General features: G+C 40.7%; 1 protein-coding gene across 2 annotated transcripts in view; it reads right to left on the bottom strand.

Annotated features, from left to right (window-relative positions):
* The window catches only part of mgat5 (alpha-1,6-mannosylglycoprotein 6-beta-N-acetylglucosaminyltransferase), a 102,856-nt gene that overhangs the window by 42,952 nt on the left and 41,595 nt on the right, over nt 1-18,309 (bottom strand). For both annotated transcript variants that reach the window (XM_069196825.1, XM_069196824.1), the window contains exons 4-7: nt 5,766-5,842; nt 2,589-2,678; nt 1,381-1,452; nt 254-415 (exon numbers count right to left, since the gene is read on the bottom strand). In XM_069196825.1, the coding sequence (XP_069052926.1) occupies nt 254-415; nt 1,381-1,452; nt 2,589-2,678; nt 5,766-5,842 (401 nt within the window). The remainder of the gene's footprint in view (nt 1-253; nt 416-1,380; nt 1,453-2,588; nt 2,679-5,765; nt 5,843-18,309) is intronic.

Raw genomic sequence — 18,309 nt, forward strand, 5'->3', positions numbered from 1 at the left:
AGCTTGTCACCCTGCGGCTGGTCTTATTAACTCAACATGCACCCCCAAGCGCCCCGGGTCTGGATCTGAACCCCAACTGGCCCCAGCATTGCGAGGCCACCATGCCCCACCCTGCCTCTCTCCTGAGCAGATCTGGCATTTTAACCAGGATCTAGAAAATGTCTTCAGAATCCAGTTCCTCTCAGTTATCAAAGCTGTCGATCTGATGATGATGATGATGATGATGATGTCATTCAGACAGCGGACGCCAAACCTTTTTGCGTTTCCGCTTCTCCAGGTTCTGCTTCTCCGCCAGGGACTTGATGGCTCCCACCCACGGCTCCGCCATCCGCTTTATCCTCAGCATCATCCAGCGAAACTCCTCCCGTCGGGACATCACTCTGTAGAGCTCTTCGAAATCCGTGCGGATTTCAGTCTGCGGGGGAGAGCACAAGAGCCCCGTCCTGCCACATGTTCCTCTGGAGACTTTACTCACAGAAAGCCCCGGTCCCTGCAGTCTTATGAATATTAGACATTACTAAAACAAATTACAGGTGCCAGCTCTGAAATGAGCGGTTTTTCATATGGTAATCATTCCAAGAGCTATTACCATGCTTTCATTGGGAAGGACTAATGCAAGCACTCATTAACATCAAAATAATTGGAAAAGAATGCACAAATATCAAATCCCCATCCTTCCTGATGATAGAAAATCATTGCTAATTGTCTGACACCTACAGACATCAATAGCATGAATTGTCTCACACAGTGTCTTTGAAATTTTATACTAGGAAAAACTCCCTAAAAGAATTAAGTCATTGCCCAGAAATTCAGGGGAAGATACACACACACACATTCATATTTATTGCATTATTCATATCTACAGAGCAGAGGACTCATACAAAGCAGAGCGATAGTATGTCAGGAAGCTCAGGTGGCAGATGCTGGCACTCCATCTGACATCAGTCAGCAGCACCTTTCTACAGCACTAATTACACCAGCCCTGGGAGAGGCAGTGATATCCGTTTCAGAAAACATCAACCATTGTCTGACATTGTTGACTGGGAGCCGCTTTAATTAAGGTTTAAATTTTACGATTTGCCTTCCAAACCCAAGGGATTTACCATTGTGAAAGACGCTTGAAAAGCAGACCATAAAAAAAGGGGCACTAAGAGCCGTCTGCTCTTTCTGTGGAAAGTGCAATTTCACACGCTGACATATACAGCCCTCTGACAGCTAACAATTTCCCTGAATGGCAGGTCCATCTCAGGCCTGTATTGCTCTTGGTATGCAATCAGTGCCGCTTCAGCCAAGGGGAGAGGCTGGAATCAGTGATGTGCTGTCTACTGCCCATTCGAAGTAGGCTGCTGGTACTTCAGCACAAACACAAAGGCGTCTCACCTGCCCTTTCCTGTCAGCCTCTTCACTGGGGTTCCTGGCTCTCCAAGGGAGGCGGGGACACCAGTTTTCAACCTGGCAGCAAGACAGACCAACAGAGTTTCACTGGAGCAAGATCTGCACCTGCTTTACAGAAACTAGCTCACCTAAAACGTCCTCTGAAAACAGAAAATATCTTATTGGAGATTTTTATTTAAAGTTGAATCAGCAAAAAAAAACATGAAATGCAATGTCGCTTGGGAGGGTACAATATTTTCTTTCTATCATACCAGACGATAAGCTACAGAAAAGCTACAGCAATGCACAACTTTGCAAAAATGAATTCTTAATTCCAAGGACTGTTCGGGGTTTTTAAACCAGACCCTTCCTCTGCAGGCAGGAGGACCTCCCTTTCCGAGTACTAATTGTTTTCATTCTAAATACAAATACAAAGAACAAAGGTGTGAACACGTTTCATCTGTCATTTCATTGGTCACACTGGCCACATCCTCATGGGTCAGCTTTTGCCCACTGTAACACATTTCTCTCCGAAGTGGCGTTTTCAACTTGTCTTTGGCAGCTAACACACAACTCATAAATCCTAGTTATTAACACTTCATCTTGTGCAACTATTCACTCATTTTACGCATTCAGCCTTTGCTCCTGGGCATTAATCAGGAGATTAAGTACGTTCAGCTTGTTAACCCAGTTCCTGCCTGGGGTCAATGGCATGTTCAACAAATATGAATGATATATAGAGCTGCATGAGAAACTCAGAAATGAAAATATATGTACAGTGACACGACACTTCCAGAGGGAGTGCACAAGCAAACTGAACCACAACTGAAGATTTTTTTTTTCCTGCTTCCTTTCTGTGGCTGGAGGAAATGTTTCAAATTCACAAGCTGGTAATGATGGATTTTGCATTTATGTACTTTAGGTACCAGGTCTGGATGCTTTCAGAGAAAAACACGAGCTTACGCTCACACTTGCGGCCCGCGGTTTTCTTAATGGCACCGTTCCACTCCCTGTACATGCAGCTAAACGGGTGTCTGAAGATTAATATTAACGTCGTATTTTTTCATTTACGTATGCGATGGAATTGACAGACTTCACGCATTTCATGTCGCAACATATGAATAATGCACGTGACGGTGAAGTAAACACTTTGATTAATCGCGGCCTCCGTGCTCATTTTTGGACAGACAACAGAGATGGTGGGCTTCACTCACCTCACTGAGGTAAATGAAGAAGGAGCACAGGGAACCATCCACACCATAGCTGGCGTAGCAAGGGTCCGACCGCCACATATCCTTCATCCACTGCATCATGGACAAAGCACATCCATTAATTATGAGCAACTACCTTCAACTCTTGCCAAAGCTAATCAGAAAAAAAAACACATTTTGGAAGCAAGAAAAACAAAGCCAGAAAAAAACTCATCTTTAAAATAGAATGCTTTTTTTAATGATGATGTACTATGGATTGGCATTTAACTCAAGTATGCCCAGGAGTACTTAACAGTATAAAAAGCTATAATTTTTTCCATGATCTCGCACTGCGGTGTATATAATATAGAAGTGTACAGAAGTGAAAGTCAAATCAATGTCCTGGCATTCTGGATTTTTTTCCCTCCAGATTTGTAAGCAAAATAAAAAACACAAATTCAGCAATTTTTGTGTCACGTGCTCCCGACACATCACTTGTATTTACACCCCTCCATCTGACAGTCAGCTGAAGACAAAAACAGACTTTATCAGGAAACACTTGGGTTGCGCAACATCTATTAAAAGGAGATGTGACCAGAAAGGGTTTTAATGTTTTAAGATGCTCCTTCGCTGTCAGATAGTGCTGCCTTCCTTTCTTCTGTCTCAATCCCTCATCATTTCCCTTTCTCCTCCATCTCTGACACTGTGGATCCCTCTGTTGTCCTATCAACACTCACTCAGCTTGGGAGTCCTGGCACTGAGCACACCAGGATTCTTCTCAAGCTTCACTGATCACTCCGACAATAACTCCTAGTAAGACTTGATCTCTGCTACTGATGCTCTGTCCCCTGGTGTCCTTCAGGACTATTTCCTGGGTCCTATGTTCTTCTCTCTCCACAGCCTCTCCCTGGTACCTTCTATCTCCTCAGAGAGATTTTTATTTATTTTCTAGGCTGATGATGCTGAAATCTTCATCTCCTCTCCTCTGTCTCACACCCATGTCCCCTGCCATACAGTACATCAGCTTTCTCTCAGCCATCTCCCGCATGCACTCTAAGACCCAAACTGCTTTTCTATCTCTCCTCCTTCTCTATCTCTCGACTCCACCACCCTGTCCCATCCTCTGTCAAGCAGCCCAGTGCCACTCTGGAGCTCTCTCTCCCCAGCACACAATTTCTCCAGAGTTTTCCAGACACTTCATCCTGAGCAGTATTCACTGAATCCACTCCTTCCTCACCAGCTCTTGCACATAACTCCTAGTGCAGGCCCTGGTACTCTCCGGCAAAGACTAGTATATCTCCCACTTGGAGAACCTCCCTTCCAACGCTATTTGTCTATCTAACCCATCCAGACTCCTGCTCCGCCTTTGTCCTCCTCCAATTTCTTGTGCTGCTTTACATCCCTCTGTTCCCTCTGTTCTCTCCGCCGGCTCCCTGTGGTGGAGAGCATCTTGTTCGTGCCAGCTGCTGTTTCGGCGGCTTTCTCCTGCTAGTCTTAAGGACCCTCCCAAGCTCATCTTGCTCTCTGTGCTCCTGCTCTTCCACTAGGCGTCCGGCTCTCTATTCTCGCAATCCCACAGCCTGTTCTTTCTCCACAAACTCCCCTCAGCAGTGGAATGACCTACCTACAGTAATCGGAGCTGCTGACCGCCCTGAACACCCTTCGGCACCCTGTTCAAGGCTCTTTTGTTTAGATAGCACCAGCGATCATCGGCTACATCCTTCAGTAACTCTTAAAACTCTTAAATGATCATTTGCCAATTGCTCTTTTCTACTGTGAACACAATAAATACAAAGTTCCTACATCACCGCTTTGTATTTAAACTGTTACAGCTTAGTTCTATTTAACTTTGTCCTGCCAGGAAATCATTACTTTATAATTTTTTGGGTTTAGTTGTACTTGCACATACTACAAGCTCTCTGTATGCTGTAAGCTGCCCTGGGTTAAGGCATTTGCCTGCTACGCAAATACAAATATAAATAATATTAATAAGAAAATGATTCACCATTACACTTTCACAACAGTAAAAAATAACTCATGAATGATTTTAGTGCATTGTAAAATCTGTCCCAAGTTGATCAACAGTATGCAAATAACTATTTGTGCAATTGCTTATCTGCATCACACAGCTTACTAACTTTCCTCAGAACTAAACAGAGGGGATCTGGACACAACAAACCGAAATACAAGCCAAAGAAACTTCTCTTTAGGAGAAGGATCTCTCTTCAGAAAATGGAGAAAAAAGAAAACCTGTCTACTTTGGGATTTGAATTCTTACAGGTTACAAAACAGCTGAAGATCTCTTGATAGCTCCAGGATTTTCTGCTCCTGTTAGAAATAAGTGTGTCACGGCACTGTATTGTATTATATTTAGATGGCCCTATTCCCCATCCTTCCAGCTTAAGAATCTCTTTAAAATATACAGCCTCAACAACTAGAGGTTTTAGCATGTGAAAGTACAAATGGAAATAATTTGTCCAGTCCCCCGGGCGCACTGTACAATACAGAATTGTGAATGAGATCTTCACAGTTCCAGAACAAAGACAGTGACTTTAAAACAGCTCTGAGCTCTAGTCAAGCTGGTAACAGTGGAGAAACAGCACAGGACTGCACTTGTAATTTTTTCTACTTTGAAGTTTGCAATGCCAGGGAAATGGCTGGTCTGTGAAGAAGAATGTCTGCAGTGGTCATTTAAAGAGGTGGACTGTATTGTTTAGGCTGCGCCTGAAACTGTAATTATCATCAACACTGGCCAAAGTGCTCAAAATGCAAACACAACTCGGGAAGTACCAGCGTAACTAAAACAGCAACCGGTTCATAAATACCGCCCAAACCAGGAAAACCTGAAATATGACTAAAGGGAAAGTAACTTTTTTACCATGTTACAAAAATAATTATTGTTTAAAGAACAAAACAAATGACAAAAATGTTGAATTGATATGAAATTGCCCATTATGCTTTGAACACATGCTTTGTGTTACTTTTATTTTCTTAGTACCTGTATCGATCAGCGTTTGGCCAAATTGTTTTTAGACCTTTATCTTTGTGAATGAACCTAAGCACCCGCTAATTTAAAACGAGAGAGCTGCAGACTAGAGTGTGGCCTGATCGATATATAAACACAGTCTGCCCTCGGCACAGATGAGCCTCAGCCTGCTGGCCTTTTCTTTTTTTTGTTGGTCCTGTTTTTTAACTACGTACCTTCAACTTGCCCTCACAATGAGGGAAGCCGTCCATAGGAGGGAGTTCGCAGGTCTCCTGGGCCCCATTGAGCAGGTCTGAGGGGTAAACAAATCACTGCAGTTAGCTCACACTCTCTGTAACAACAGACAGCAGTTAGACTGGCACTGCATTATCAGCACAATACAGTACATCCTGGAAGTGGGAAAAAAACTGCAAAAAAACCCAAACAAACAAACAAACATACGTAAAAAATCTATACAGCATGCAAATCCACAAGCAACAATGAGGAACCTCAATTCCTCTCACACTTGACTGAGCTGGATCCTCTCAGCAAGTCAAAGATGTCTAGCCTGTGGTTCAGATTAAAGTCTTTTCCAGGACTTGTCCGAGGAGACTGGCCCCTGCCTCCTCGTCCTGCCGACCTGCTGCTGGAGTCAGGCAGCTGTGGGCCGATCAAGGCGTATCCTTCCGAGTGACCTACTGGAACGCACTTCTCAGAATGATCCATAAACCCAGGATGTCTGAGACTGTTCCCTTGTAGCGCAAGGGATCAGCACAGGCACACGTACAGTATCGAAACAGCCTCTTCTCACCTTCACAGCTCAAACTATGAATATGCATTCACCCCAGAACAGAAGAAGGTGTTTTAATGTAAAAAAAGTGAAATGCATTACTCATGCAATTAAAATTGACTGAACTAAAGCTGAAAAGTGATAAATTTAGTTACAAATTCAGTATTAGACTTTAAATGTAACAAGTGAGGCAAATTAATTACAGTAAAGACAGACCTTTTCTCAATTACGTGACCAATTATTGGTAATCTTCCAGGTCACTGTATTTAAAAAGTTAATGTTAAAAAAGATAAACTCAAAACCCTCGCTCATCACCCTACTCTGCAGATTATTTCACAGGGTCTCTGAGACACTGTAATCTTTGTGGAGAAAAAGAAATCACTGCAACTTGCGTGTTAGATGGTAAACCCGACATTTACAGCTCTGTCAAACAAAGAAGGTGCTGTTAAAACTGCTCTGAACAGAGGCTACTATTCTGTTACAAACAGATTGCTGCAGCTTGTTTATAGTATGTCCCAGAATAAATATTTTTGTGGTTATCACATCCTGAATTATTGACTGATACACACAGTCTGCTGTGCTGGTTAATGCTAAAACAAGGTACTGTTCTTCAGTATGAGTCCATACGGAGAACTGCGGCAAGCTTGATACGCATGGCAGATACAGCACCTATTAAAAGATTCATGAACAACAGGGGAGGCAGATTTACTAACCTAACTCAATTAGCCTACAGTGTTCAATGCTGCTCGCTGTTGGGAGCTTCTGCAAATGCATTACGTTAACAAGACAATAAGTTGTTTTTCTGCACCACAGGTTAAACTGGCGTTTTAAATGTGCCTGGTCTTGCACCAGTGGAGTGGATAGCTTTTCTTCTCTTCCAGATGTGCGCTTGCAGCATTACTGAAGACAGCTAGGGATGTTAGCATAATCTGTTTCTGAAAAGGGGAGAAGGCTGTGCTTTTTAAGATGCAGAAAGTGGTTGAAGAGAATGAATGCTTTTGCTGAGAGTACACTGATACTTCTCCGCATGCCAGGTGAGCACTGTCTTGTGAAAAGCTGCAAGATCCATTGGCATGATAATTACTAGACCATATTTTACCGTATTGACATTTGAGTGAAACAACTTCAAAATGAATCCTGGATCATTAAGCTTCTTCATCCAGAAATATTTTAATGGCACACGTCAGGAGGTTGAGAAAAATAAGGGTTTTATTGCCAACTGCCTCTGTGAAACCATCTTGAACCAGGATTTAACAAAATTCTCTCGCTCCCACAGTAATTATGTTACTGTTCACTAGTTTAACAGATTTTTTTTCTGCTGAGTCTATCCAATAGTACTGTAGAACACTCAGAATTTCCCTTTAGTATTGTAGTCAATAATTAATATAGTTCTAATATAGAATAGAACTGAGATCACAAATAATGACAAGCTTTAGGATATTTGAGTAAAATGGCTCAGTGTAGTTCTCAAACCTGAAAGAAGTTTCCTTTCTAATCCCACATACAGTATATGCATACACATATATTTGGCAACTTCACTGCTGTTTTACAAGCAAAACATACAACTTTCTCATCTGGTATAAAGAAAGAAATGTTAATTGCATAATTACACACAGCAAACCCATGTTTGACTGTATGCCGTGTGTTGCCTGCGCTTGCTCTAATGTTTTTGCCGAGCAAAACAATGTGCATACCTGAGCACATCCATGACTAAGCTACTTATTTTGCTAGAAAAGGCAGCTTTGACATCTGAGGACTAAGCCATTTATATTTTAATTACAGAAAGAATCCTCTTCATAATGTTCTTCTAACTTTCCATTCGGTCTTTAATAGAAAATACCAGACAAATACTAAACTGGATGTTAAATTGGCATTAGACGTGCTTTTCAATTAAAATCATAAATCCCCTTTTTGTGCATTCTTTATTTATTTAAAATGCACAATTACTTTTTAATACCCTCCAAAGTGGCATACTGACTCAGCACAAGGTACTGTAGCAGGGCAGCAATGTGGACTTGTAACGTGAAGGTTGTGGGTTCGAATCCAGGTGACACACCACTCTTGTACTGTAGCTTTGAGCAAGGTACCTCACCTGGATCTTTCCAGTAAAATACCCAGATATTTGAATGCATGAAAATATATTGCTTTGAATGACAAATAAAATTTGCAATACCAAATAAATCATCAGTAACACAAGGTCCCACTTGAGTCCCACTGTTCTACAGAACAGAGAGAGGGGGAGTGATCCATCTCTCACACTACAAGCCTAGCAGACAGAAGCCCAAGAAGTCCGTGGTTATTTCTTGTCTTGGTTAAGTTGAACAACAATCATTTGGACCTCTTAACTGGTGCGGTACTTACATGAACATTAGTCAGATACAAAGGAATAAGAAAAGAAATAAGTTGTTAAATAATGATACATAATATCATGAGAACAAGGCTATTAGGGCAACAATGATTATGTCCGACTACATCACATAAAACCTGGGAGTCACTGAATAGCAGATTCAAAGGAAACTTTATTTCTATTCTATAGAAAAACAGTTTATTACTGGTTAAAATGGGGACTAATGAGGTACAATGTTGCCAATTGCATAACACCTTATCTATAAAATGTTAATATGACTTGGTAAGCACCAGAATACTTCTGAGACAGGACAAGATTTTAGAACTGCCTGGGGCCATGTGTAAATTCAGCATTATGCCTTTGCTGACATGACAACTGATGCTTCATGGCGTGTACAGTGCATGTGCAATAATGATCACCTGTTACTATTTTTGCCAATGAGTAACAAAAGGGAGTCTTTTTATTATTAAATGCAGCATTAATAACTCTGCAGAGATATACTGTAACTGAAAAAATGAACATATAACACTTTTGTAAATTTTAAGATTTCAGATGTTATGTTTTTTCTACAATAACAGAACTGGACATTGTAACTCTAACACATGACCCAAAATGATGCTTTTAAACTAATCAGTAACATTTATCCATTAACTTCACAGTTAGATGTTTGGCAGGAATAGGTGAACAGCAAATAATCATTGCACTTTGACAGCACATAGGCATCATTCACCGATGTTCATCTCTGCAAAGGCATGATGCCTAATGCTATACAATAAGGTCTTTCAACTTAAAGGCAATTTTAAAATTCCATCTTGTCTCAAAGCATATTAGTGCACAAGGTGTGCATTATGCACAGTGATACTACACATATATAAACTATGAAATTATTGTTGAACCACTGAAAATAAGCTTTGGGTTCCATTTTCTGATTTGTAGTTTTTACAGCTGCCATTAAAGAAAGAGTATTTGACTTCTGGAGCTACAGGACACATTACAGAATCAACAACAACCTTCATTAGCCCCCTGTCAAAATCAGAGGGTAAAGTCAGCAAATGATGGATAGTTTTAAGCCACAGAATGGCACTTAAGCCACAATGAAATGTAGTGAAAGGAGCCTTTTTGACTTGAGCCATTTTTAATGCCCTGCAGCGAAAACTAAATGATTCACCCTAAAAGCTGAAGGCTGAGATTTTTTGGCTGAGATTGCACAGAATTTCTCTATTGGAGTTACTTACAAGATGAACAATAGTTGCATTTCCCTGTAACAATGAGAAAGTATGAACCAAAAGTTTAATTTATACAGTATATAGCTCTTCTTTAATGAGATACCTCAATTCAAAGTTTACAGTGAAAAGAAATGTAAACCTGTTTACAAGGTTTGTGTTCTTTTAAGAACATGCTTTTAACTGATACAGGCTAAATACCAAAAAATCTTACCTTTCAATTCAATCAGTTCAAGGCTTTATTATATCTCAGAGGATGACTCATCACAAAAGGGCATTACAAATATAGTCAATGTATCTCCAGCCTGGAAGCATCTTAAAATGTGAAATATTTATATAGTGACGGTGTGGTGGCTCTGTTGCTCAGGATCTGCGCCTGTGACTGGAAGGTTGCCGGTTCAAATCCCGCAGCCAGCAGAGGAATCCTACTCCGTTGGGGCCCCTGAGCCCCCCCGAGCCCCTTAACTTTAACTGCTCCAGGGGTGCTGTACAATGGCTGACCCTGCGCTCTGACCCCAAGCTTCTCTCCCTGTCTGTGTGTCTCATGGAGAGCAAGCTGGGGTATGTGAAAAGACAAATTCCTAATACAATAAATTGTATATGGCCAATAAAGTGATTTCTATTTTATCTCTTATATAGAGTGCCATATAGAATATTTTACCTTTAGAACCAATATTTATTCAACCAAATAGGCCAGTACTTACACCCAAGCAATGAAATCGTCTATTTGTTTGTCTGAGTGGTTGTTGAGTAGGGGGTGCCTATGATTCAGATCAGAAGGACAAAAAATGCTTTCACATCACTGCACATTGTAAGGGCTGTTGTAAGGACTTCCTGCTAACAATACATCAGGAAGACATTACAGCGCAAAAAGAATGATCCTGTGATTTGGCAGAAGCAGAAGTGGGAAAAAAAGGTTGATACAGTGCCTTTTTTACAGCGACAACAGATTCAAGATAAAGAGGTTCAGACAGGATTTCCAATTGCTACTCAGCACAACAGAAATCCATCTATCTATAGCTCTGGGATCCATCAGAACACAGAGGCCTGGCTAGAGTGGAGGATTAAACATTTAAACCACTTGTACCCAGAGGGACTGAGGTGGGCTGTGGTGGGACACAGAGAATTTTAAAACTGTTTGACTACCACAAGATAAATGATAAATGATTAATCAGTAATCCAAAACTCTACAGGAGTCAGCTCTTGTTATGTACATAAAAAGAGGAATATCAAACCAGATCATGCATAGCGCCATAAAAAAGTGCACAAAAACAGAAAAAGGATTGTAGATTGTAAAGGTGACCTAACTCCTAATGGCTGAGCTTGAAGCCTGAAAGGGGTGGATTTTCTCAACATCCTAGAAACTGGAAGGTCAGATTAACAGCCTTCATTTTATTTAAGTGTGCTTGGCCCAAGCTGCAGATGTTCCTTACTGATAATTTTATGAAACTTTTTATATTTCACAGCTACACCTCCTCTATTAAATTGGACTGTATAAAATCCAGCGCTTAATCCTCTGCCATGTTAAGTACCATCCTCTGCCACACAGATGGAGACTGTAATGTCCTGCTTCAGGTTTCTGGGCATTTGGACAACCAGACTGTGTGAAATAGAGGATAAAGACTAACTGGATGGCATGAAAAAAAAAACACATGATATGCTCCACTCCAGTATGGGAACAATACATCAGATGTATTTCATTGCAATTCAGTAAATACTGCGAGGAAAAAGAAGACTTTATAATGAAATTCTGGTGACACAAAACTAAAAAGCTTAAACTGAACACAAAGGCAAAGCTCAGCAAGGAATGTTTAGACAGAATGAGGCTAACTCAATGGAATTATTAGATTCAGATGATAATCTAACAACGCAATCAGGAGCATCTGACTTACTGTTTAGAATGAGTTGCTCAGGAATGTTTTCCCGCAGTTTAGATTTGACAAGTTCAGAGGCAACTACAGATCCTGCCTCAGAAAAAGATGTCCAGTTGACATCGGTCCAATTCATAAATGTGAAATAGAACAGAAGCTTGGACTAGAAAATAAGAGGGGGGGGGGGGGGATTTCCCAAAATCCAGAAACCACTGTCTTGCAGTGTGGAATAATCTTGTTCCTTTGCTCACTCCGATGTATCATAAAGCTCGTGGCGTTTGCCATGAACAGAAGAGAGATAACGACACCAGGAGCAGCTCTTCAAGGACCCAGAGCCAGAGCCAGAAGAGTTGACCCTGAAGAGGAGGAGGTGCTCCCCAGCGGGAGTGTGTTGGACACGGACTGAGACTATGGCCAGGGCCACAGCTGTTACTGTCTTCGCCAGGTTCCCTAGGAAGGCCCGAAGCCCAGAGCAGCACAGGTGCGCAGGGAGAACCGCTTCATCTTCACTACTTGGCTCGCATGGGGGTCATGGAAAGAGCAAACTGAGAAGAAGATCTGCTGCCCGGTTTTCAACAATGGTTCTAGTATACTAAAAAAATGGCAGATGGTGGATGTCTTCATTTTCTTTTGTTCTGTTTGGGGTAACCTTGTCGCCGTGCGCGTTTCCGAGAGGGCTGGGCCGAACTCTGACGGAGAATTGAGAGCTGTACCCAGAGTGGTGATTAAAGGAGGGGGTGAGAGAGGTGGGGTGGGGGGTGAGATAAAAGGAGGATTACTCACAACAGAGAAAGCACAGACTTGAAAGAAATAGAGGGCTCTACCAAAGTCTCTCTCTCTGCTAAAACTTGTGTGTGGTTTAAGAGAGCAAGACAAAACATGTCAGCCTGCAAGAGAAGCTGCTGAAACCACATATCCCTAAATGACCACCTAATAAAAACATATATTATCTGATCTCACAACAACACCATAAGATCTGCCACACCCAAAGCAAATACAGCTCAATGGCCTTGCAAACAGCACAACCTCAAGTGGCCCAGGCCTCCAGTACAGCACAACCTCAAGTGACCCAGGCCTCCAGTACAGCACAACCTCAAGTGGCCCAGGCCTCCAGTACAGCACAACCTCAAGTGACCCAGGCCTCCAGTACAGCACAACCTCAAGTGACCCAGGCCTCCAGTACAGCACAACCTCAAGTGGCCCAGGCCTCCAGTACAGCACAACCTCAAGTGACCCGGGCCTCCAGTACAGCACAACCTCAAGTGACCCGGGCCTACAGTACAGCACAACCTCAGGTGGCCTGGGCCTCCAGTACAGCACAACCTCAGGTGGCCTGGGCCTCCAGTACAGCACAACCTCAGGTGGCCTGGGCCTCCGGTACAGCACAACCTCAGGTGGCCTGGGCCTCCGGTACAGCACAACCTCAGGTGGCCTGGGCCTCCGGTACAGCACAACCTCAGGTGGCCTGGGCCATTCACATCTCATTTCCAGTATCGCTTTCCAATCCTGGGTGTGAGGCATCCAAGCAGAGGCCTTCAGGCATGCATTAATAAGACCGGAAAATTACCAATTCAGCATCAGTCCAAATATAGATGGCCTGGAAAAGTACTCTAGCTTGGGAGAAGGGTATGGTCATGGTGTTTCTGTACTGTAATGCTGTGAGTACTTTGCTCTCGCATATACAATATAAACGTGATCAAGACTGACTCATTCATTTATTAATGAAAACAGACATGAAAACAAGCCTATTCTGCAAATAATCTACATCACCAAATTTAAAATAATGATAAAAAATATAATCTTATATGTGGTTATATATATGTGGTGGTTTTCATGACATTCAACATACTAAATATGCAACCTACAATTACTGTGTTCAAAACCCTGGATCACATGATTTCAGGTAACAAAATATGTAACATTTAACAAATCAATTTTCAAAAGCCACAGAATAAAGCTTTAGTTAGGCTTTAGTTTTTGTAACTGATAACAAAAAACAGTTAAGTGTAAGTAACTAGGCACTGTCGTACCTTGAAACCAGATAAGTAATGTTTTAACCAAAGACTGTCATAGCAATTTGTGCCTTAAGTATCGTTACTGGGAAAAATACAAAGTTAAAAGCTCTATGGATTACAATCAAATTGTGTAACGTATGTTTGAAATTAACTTATGCTTTGGATATTAAAAAACTTTATGCTTACTATTTCTGTTTCATGAACCTGTAATTGGTTTTAAATAATGATTACAAAAAGAAATTCAATGTACATAGAACTCGCACAAAATTAGGTAAAACCAATAAAGACACTTTTTAATGGGTGGGGCAGTATTTAGCAAATAATCCTAGGTTTGCAAAGGTTCTGTACTCTTGCATAGTCCTATGAATCTCAGAGAGATGTGTGTTATATTGGTGTAGCTGAAGAATGCCATTAGTCTCCAACGACACAATCTTATTTTCCACGCCAGCACTGACATACTCACAGCATATATAGACTCATGCAAAAGCAATTCAATATTTCTTCTTGCTAAATAAAGCTCTAATGTAAGAGGCGAGAACACTATGCTTGTGAAAACAGAGTAATGGATAAGGACTGCCGGCTTCACAACACAATTAAGGTTCTGGATGAAGAGAAACTGCAACACTCTCATACTACAAATTTTATGCTAATGGCCTGAATGGCAGCAGACACAGGATAAATACTGCAGCTCTCAAAAATGATTTAAATCCCACTGCTCTTTTTCACATTGGAGTTAATGTGTCCGTTATCAGCAAACAAGGCAGAGAACAAACTGAGCCGAAGTAAAACTACACCTGTTATCGGTCGGCACACGTGGAGTGTGGGCATTCATATTCATGGTTAACAGGGCACAACAATGGTGTGTCTGTCATGTTTCTCAGTCCTTCTGAACAGCCTCACAGATAACAGATAACTACAATTTTATAATGGATTATTGCAGTTACCCAAATTTAATGCATAAACTTAATTGATAGTCCAAGCCTCAATGGTAAGACCTCACATTACTTGTAAATGCCTGGTGTCAGACAAAGGCACAGGAACCCTCCTTTTAAACACTGTCCATAAAACACTTTTTATTTCTTCGTGCTACTCAACTATTCAATGATGCTACTAGACTTGAGTTATAATCAGATTAGTTATCAAACACTCATATCTATGGAGCTCTTTGGGCACTTTCCCTTGTCACAAAGCTCACAGGGAAGATGAATCAGTGTCAAAAAATAAAAATGTATCATTCAAATATACTTTTTAAAGTTCTAGTTAATACAAAAATTAAAAAAAAATCATTTTAAATTAAAAGTGTTTAAAATTAAGCGAAGTATCCTGAGGACTGCTTTGTGCTTTCAGAACGTCATGGAAGATCAACCTACAATCGACAGCAGTGGTATAGAGCTAGAATACAGCAAGAATAGCTAATCGAGTTCTTACAATCATTTTAATGTATAGATTTTTTGGGGTATTCAGTTACACACATTAACACACAGATTTTGTATATAACATCCCCTTTGAAATTTTCTTGTAGTTAACTACAGGCAGAAGCCTCATATTTTTGCCTTAGTGTCATAAAATTAGACAACATCCAAGGAAGACGTGCATTCCACTTCATCAGTAATATACTGTAAAACTTGCATTAAATGCCACATTGCCAGCAGCTGTTATTTCCTTCCTGTGTACAGCTGTAAGAGACGAACTCACCTTTTCTCTATTCTTCTATTCTTTTCTGTACGTCTATTCTCTACTACGTGTCGGACCTTCATGGTTAATGTTAAAACTGCGCTGGAGCTTTTGTTTGTAAAAGTACGGTATAAAGAATTTGGACATAGATATTATAGTGCTGCCTTTTAGCAGGTTTACTTTCTAGCATTAGATGTATGTTTCAGTAGTTTTTGAGAAAGATTCTTTAACAAACTTTTCAGTTTCAAAAGTAAAACCATTTACCCTCTATTTTTGTGTGCTAAAATATTTTTTTTTACTTGAAACCCAATGACTTTTTGCAAAAAACCACAGTTGTTTTTACGATTACAGGAGAAGATTTGCTGCTGTCCAAGAACCACGTACTAAGGGACCATCAATAAAGTACACACCTTCACATAAAATAGAAGAAAGCATCATAAAAAACAAACGCTCTTTGAACCCCGGCGAAGATTTTAAATCTGCAATTGTTCAACATGCATGTAGTTACTTGTACATTATGAAACTTATGGCAGACTAGTCTAAGTACTAAACTCACAAGAGCTACTTGAAACCAGAGATCAGATAACGAACTGAATTACCCAGACAGGAATACTACAAGTAGCAAGATGATAAAAAACTATTTAGTCTCTACAGATTAATAAAATAATCCATGACTGATTATTAAATATTTCCTCAGCACACCACTATAGTGTTGGTTTATAAACACTGGTCTCTTGCAATTGGTTCCACAGCCAGATCTTCAAGAGCAGGTGAGATGCACACCCCTCTAGCTGCCCTAGCCAGCCAGCCATCCAAGTGAACCCCTCATTCACTGCCTTGCAGAAGTATTCAGATCCTGGCACAGTTTTCACAATTGTTTTTGCGTTAAAGTCTGCAGTCACAACACTCTGAAGTAGCAAATCAAATAATAGGTGTCACATACACAACCTGCTTTACACCTTCAAACCAAAAAACGAAAAGAAAAAAGAAAACATCAAAGACGAGACAAATGGAAAAGTCATGATTGCTGTTCAGACTTGCACTGTGGCAGATCTAAATTAATTTAGGTGCAAAAATGTGCCTAAACGTCTAACACACACCTAGTTAACCGGGCTTTGTGCCGTAACAGTGGTTCACATGATTTCAGGACAAGGGCATCTACATTGTATGTATATAAAGGTTGTGGGAGTGTGAAATAAGCTGTTAGTCATGTTGTTTAATCTGAACCCTGGGTTCTCTGAAGACATGGCTGGCTGAGAGCCTCGAATGAACTACAGTTTCACCTCCCAAACAGGTTAGGCGTTGCAAACGGTCTCCTCGCACTGTAACTTTTCTAATGTTCCCTGTAAGGTAGTGAACTTCAAGCAAACCTTCAGGCAGACCAAGAACCTTTAAAAACAATTCAGGGATAAAGATATATAAAATCACATATCAAGAGAAGGGTAAGAAAACTTTTCAAAGACCCTTAATATCTCTTTGAATATGGTGAAGCTGATCATGGAGTAGTGAAGGACACCAAGACACTGTCTAGATCAGTCTGTCCCCTCACAATTACTAGTTAGGGATGCCATTATGAGGACAATGATAAAAAAAAAGATAAAAAGTTGAAGAGTTCAGTGAATTTTCTCAGTGAATGAGAGAATTTGCACGAGTCAACAATATCCAGGTCACTCAAATGTTTTTTTAAAGAATTGGAAAATAAAATTCAAATCTTTCATGAGGTCAAAGAAACCCAGATACTGTACTGTAAATGTGGCAAAAGGTCATATCATCAGATAAGATAAAAATAGGAACTTCTTGGTCTACATGCAAAGTGTTCCAACTGATGCACATTCAACACAGGGCATCACTCAGTCTACAACATCCTTTATGTCATGGTTATGGCAGCATTATGTTAGAGTTCTGCTTCTCTCGTAAGCTTGTCAAGATCACCATTTGCACCAGCAAATATTAAGAGGATAACCTGCTTCAGATCTACATTTGTGACAGAAATTCCCCTTTCCTTAGGACAATGATCCAAAGCACAAGGGCAAAGCTACACTGGAGTAGCTTAAGAGTAAGAAAGGGAGTTCCCTGAGTGGTCCAGTCACAGACTTGAATGCTATTGAGAATGTCTGGAAATACTTACAAACTGCTCAAACTGTTCATACTGTAAGTGATCCCCAGGCAGCTGGAGAGAGCTTGAGCAAATCTGCCGTGACAAATGGACAGAAATGGCTCCAACGTGTTTGATGAGTTGTTAAAGACTTACCCAGAATGGCTTCTGGTAGTAACTGCTGCGAAAAACCACAGACTTTACATGCCTGAGCACCTACGAACTCAGCATATCTCAGTTTCTTCTCTTTAGTTTTTGCAGACTGTCACTGCAGCCTTTTTTCCCCATTTAAAGCCCTCAATGTGAAGATTTAGGATTGGGAATAAAATATTAAGCAGAAGGTTTATTTGGGACTTGTTTCTCAAGTGTCTTTTCTGGTGCAGTTCTACCCAATTGGTATTAATAATGTGTCCATTTTTTTAAATAACATTTTCAAATTACGCAAGGGGTTTTGGCTCAAGGTAACATGATAAGAGGAGTAAACCAAAGCACAAGTTGGCTCTTTGCTTCCTGAAATCTGTGGATCCATGATTCCAGACAACAGCTGCAACACAGAATATAACTGGAAAATTATTAAAATAAAATGCATGGTAGCAGGTGTTCAAACAGAAAAACCATCAAATCCCCCTCAGAAAACTGCTTCAACATCATGAAATATGATCACTCCCAATTAGACACAACTCTCTTTAAATAAAGAGAAATGTGAAGGACGTCACGTCTTCTACACTTCATTGCCATAAAAGATATGCATATAACAATACACTC

This window comes from Lepisosteus oculatus, chromosome 12, assembly GCF_040954835.1.
Source record: "Lepisosteus oculatus isolate fLepOcu1 chromosome 12, fLepOcu1.hap2, whole genome shotgun sequence".
NCBI classification, from domain to species: domain Eukaryota; kingdom Metazoa; phylum Chordata; class Actinopteri; order Semionotiformes; family Lepisosteidae; genus Lepisosteus; species Lepisosteus oculatus.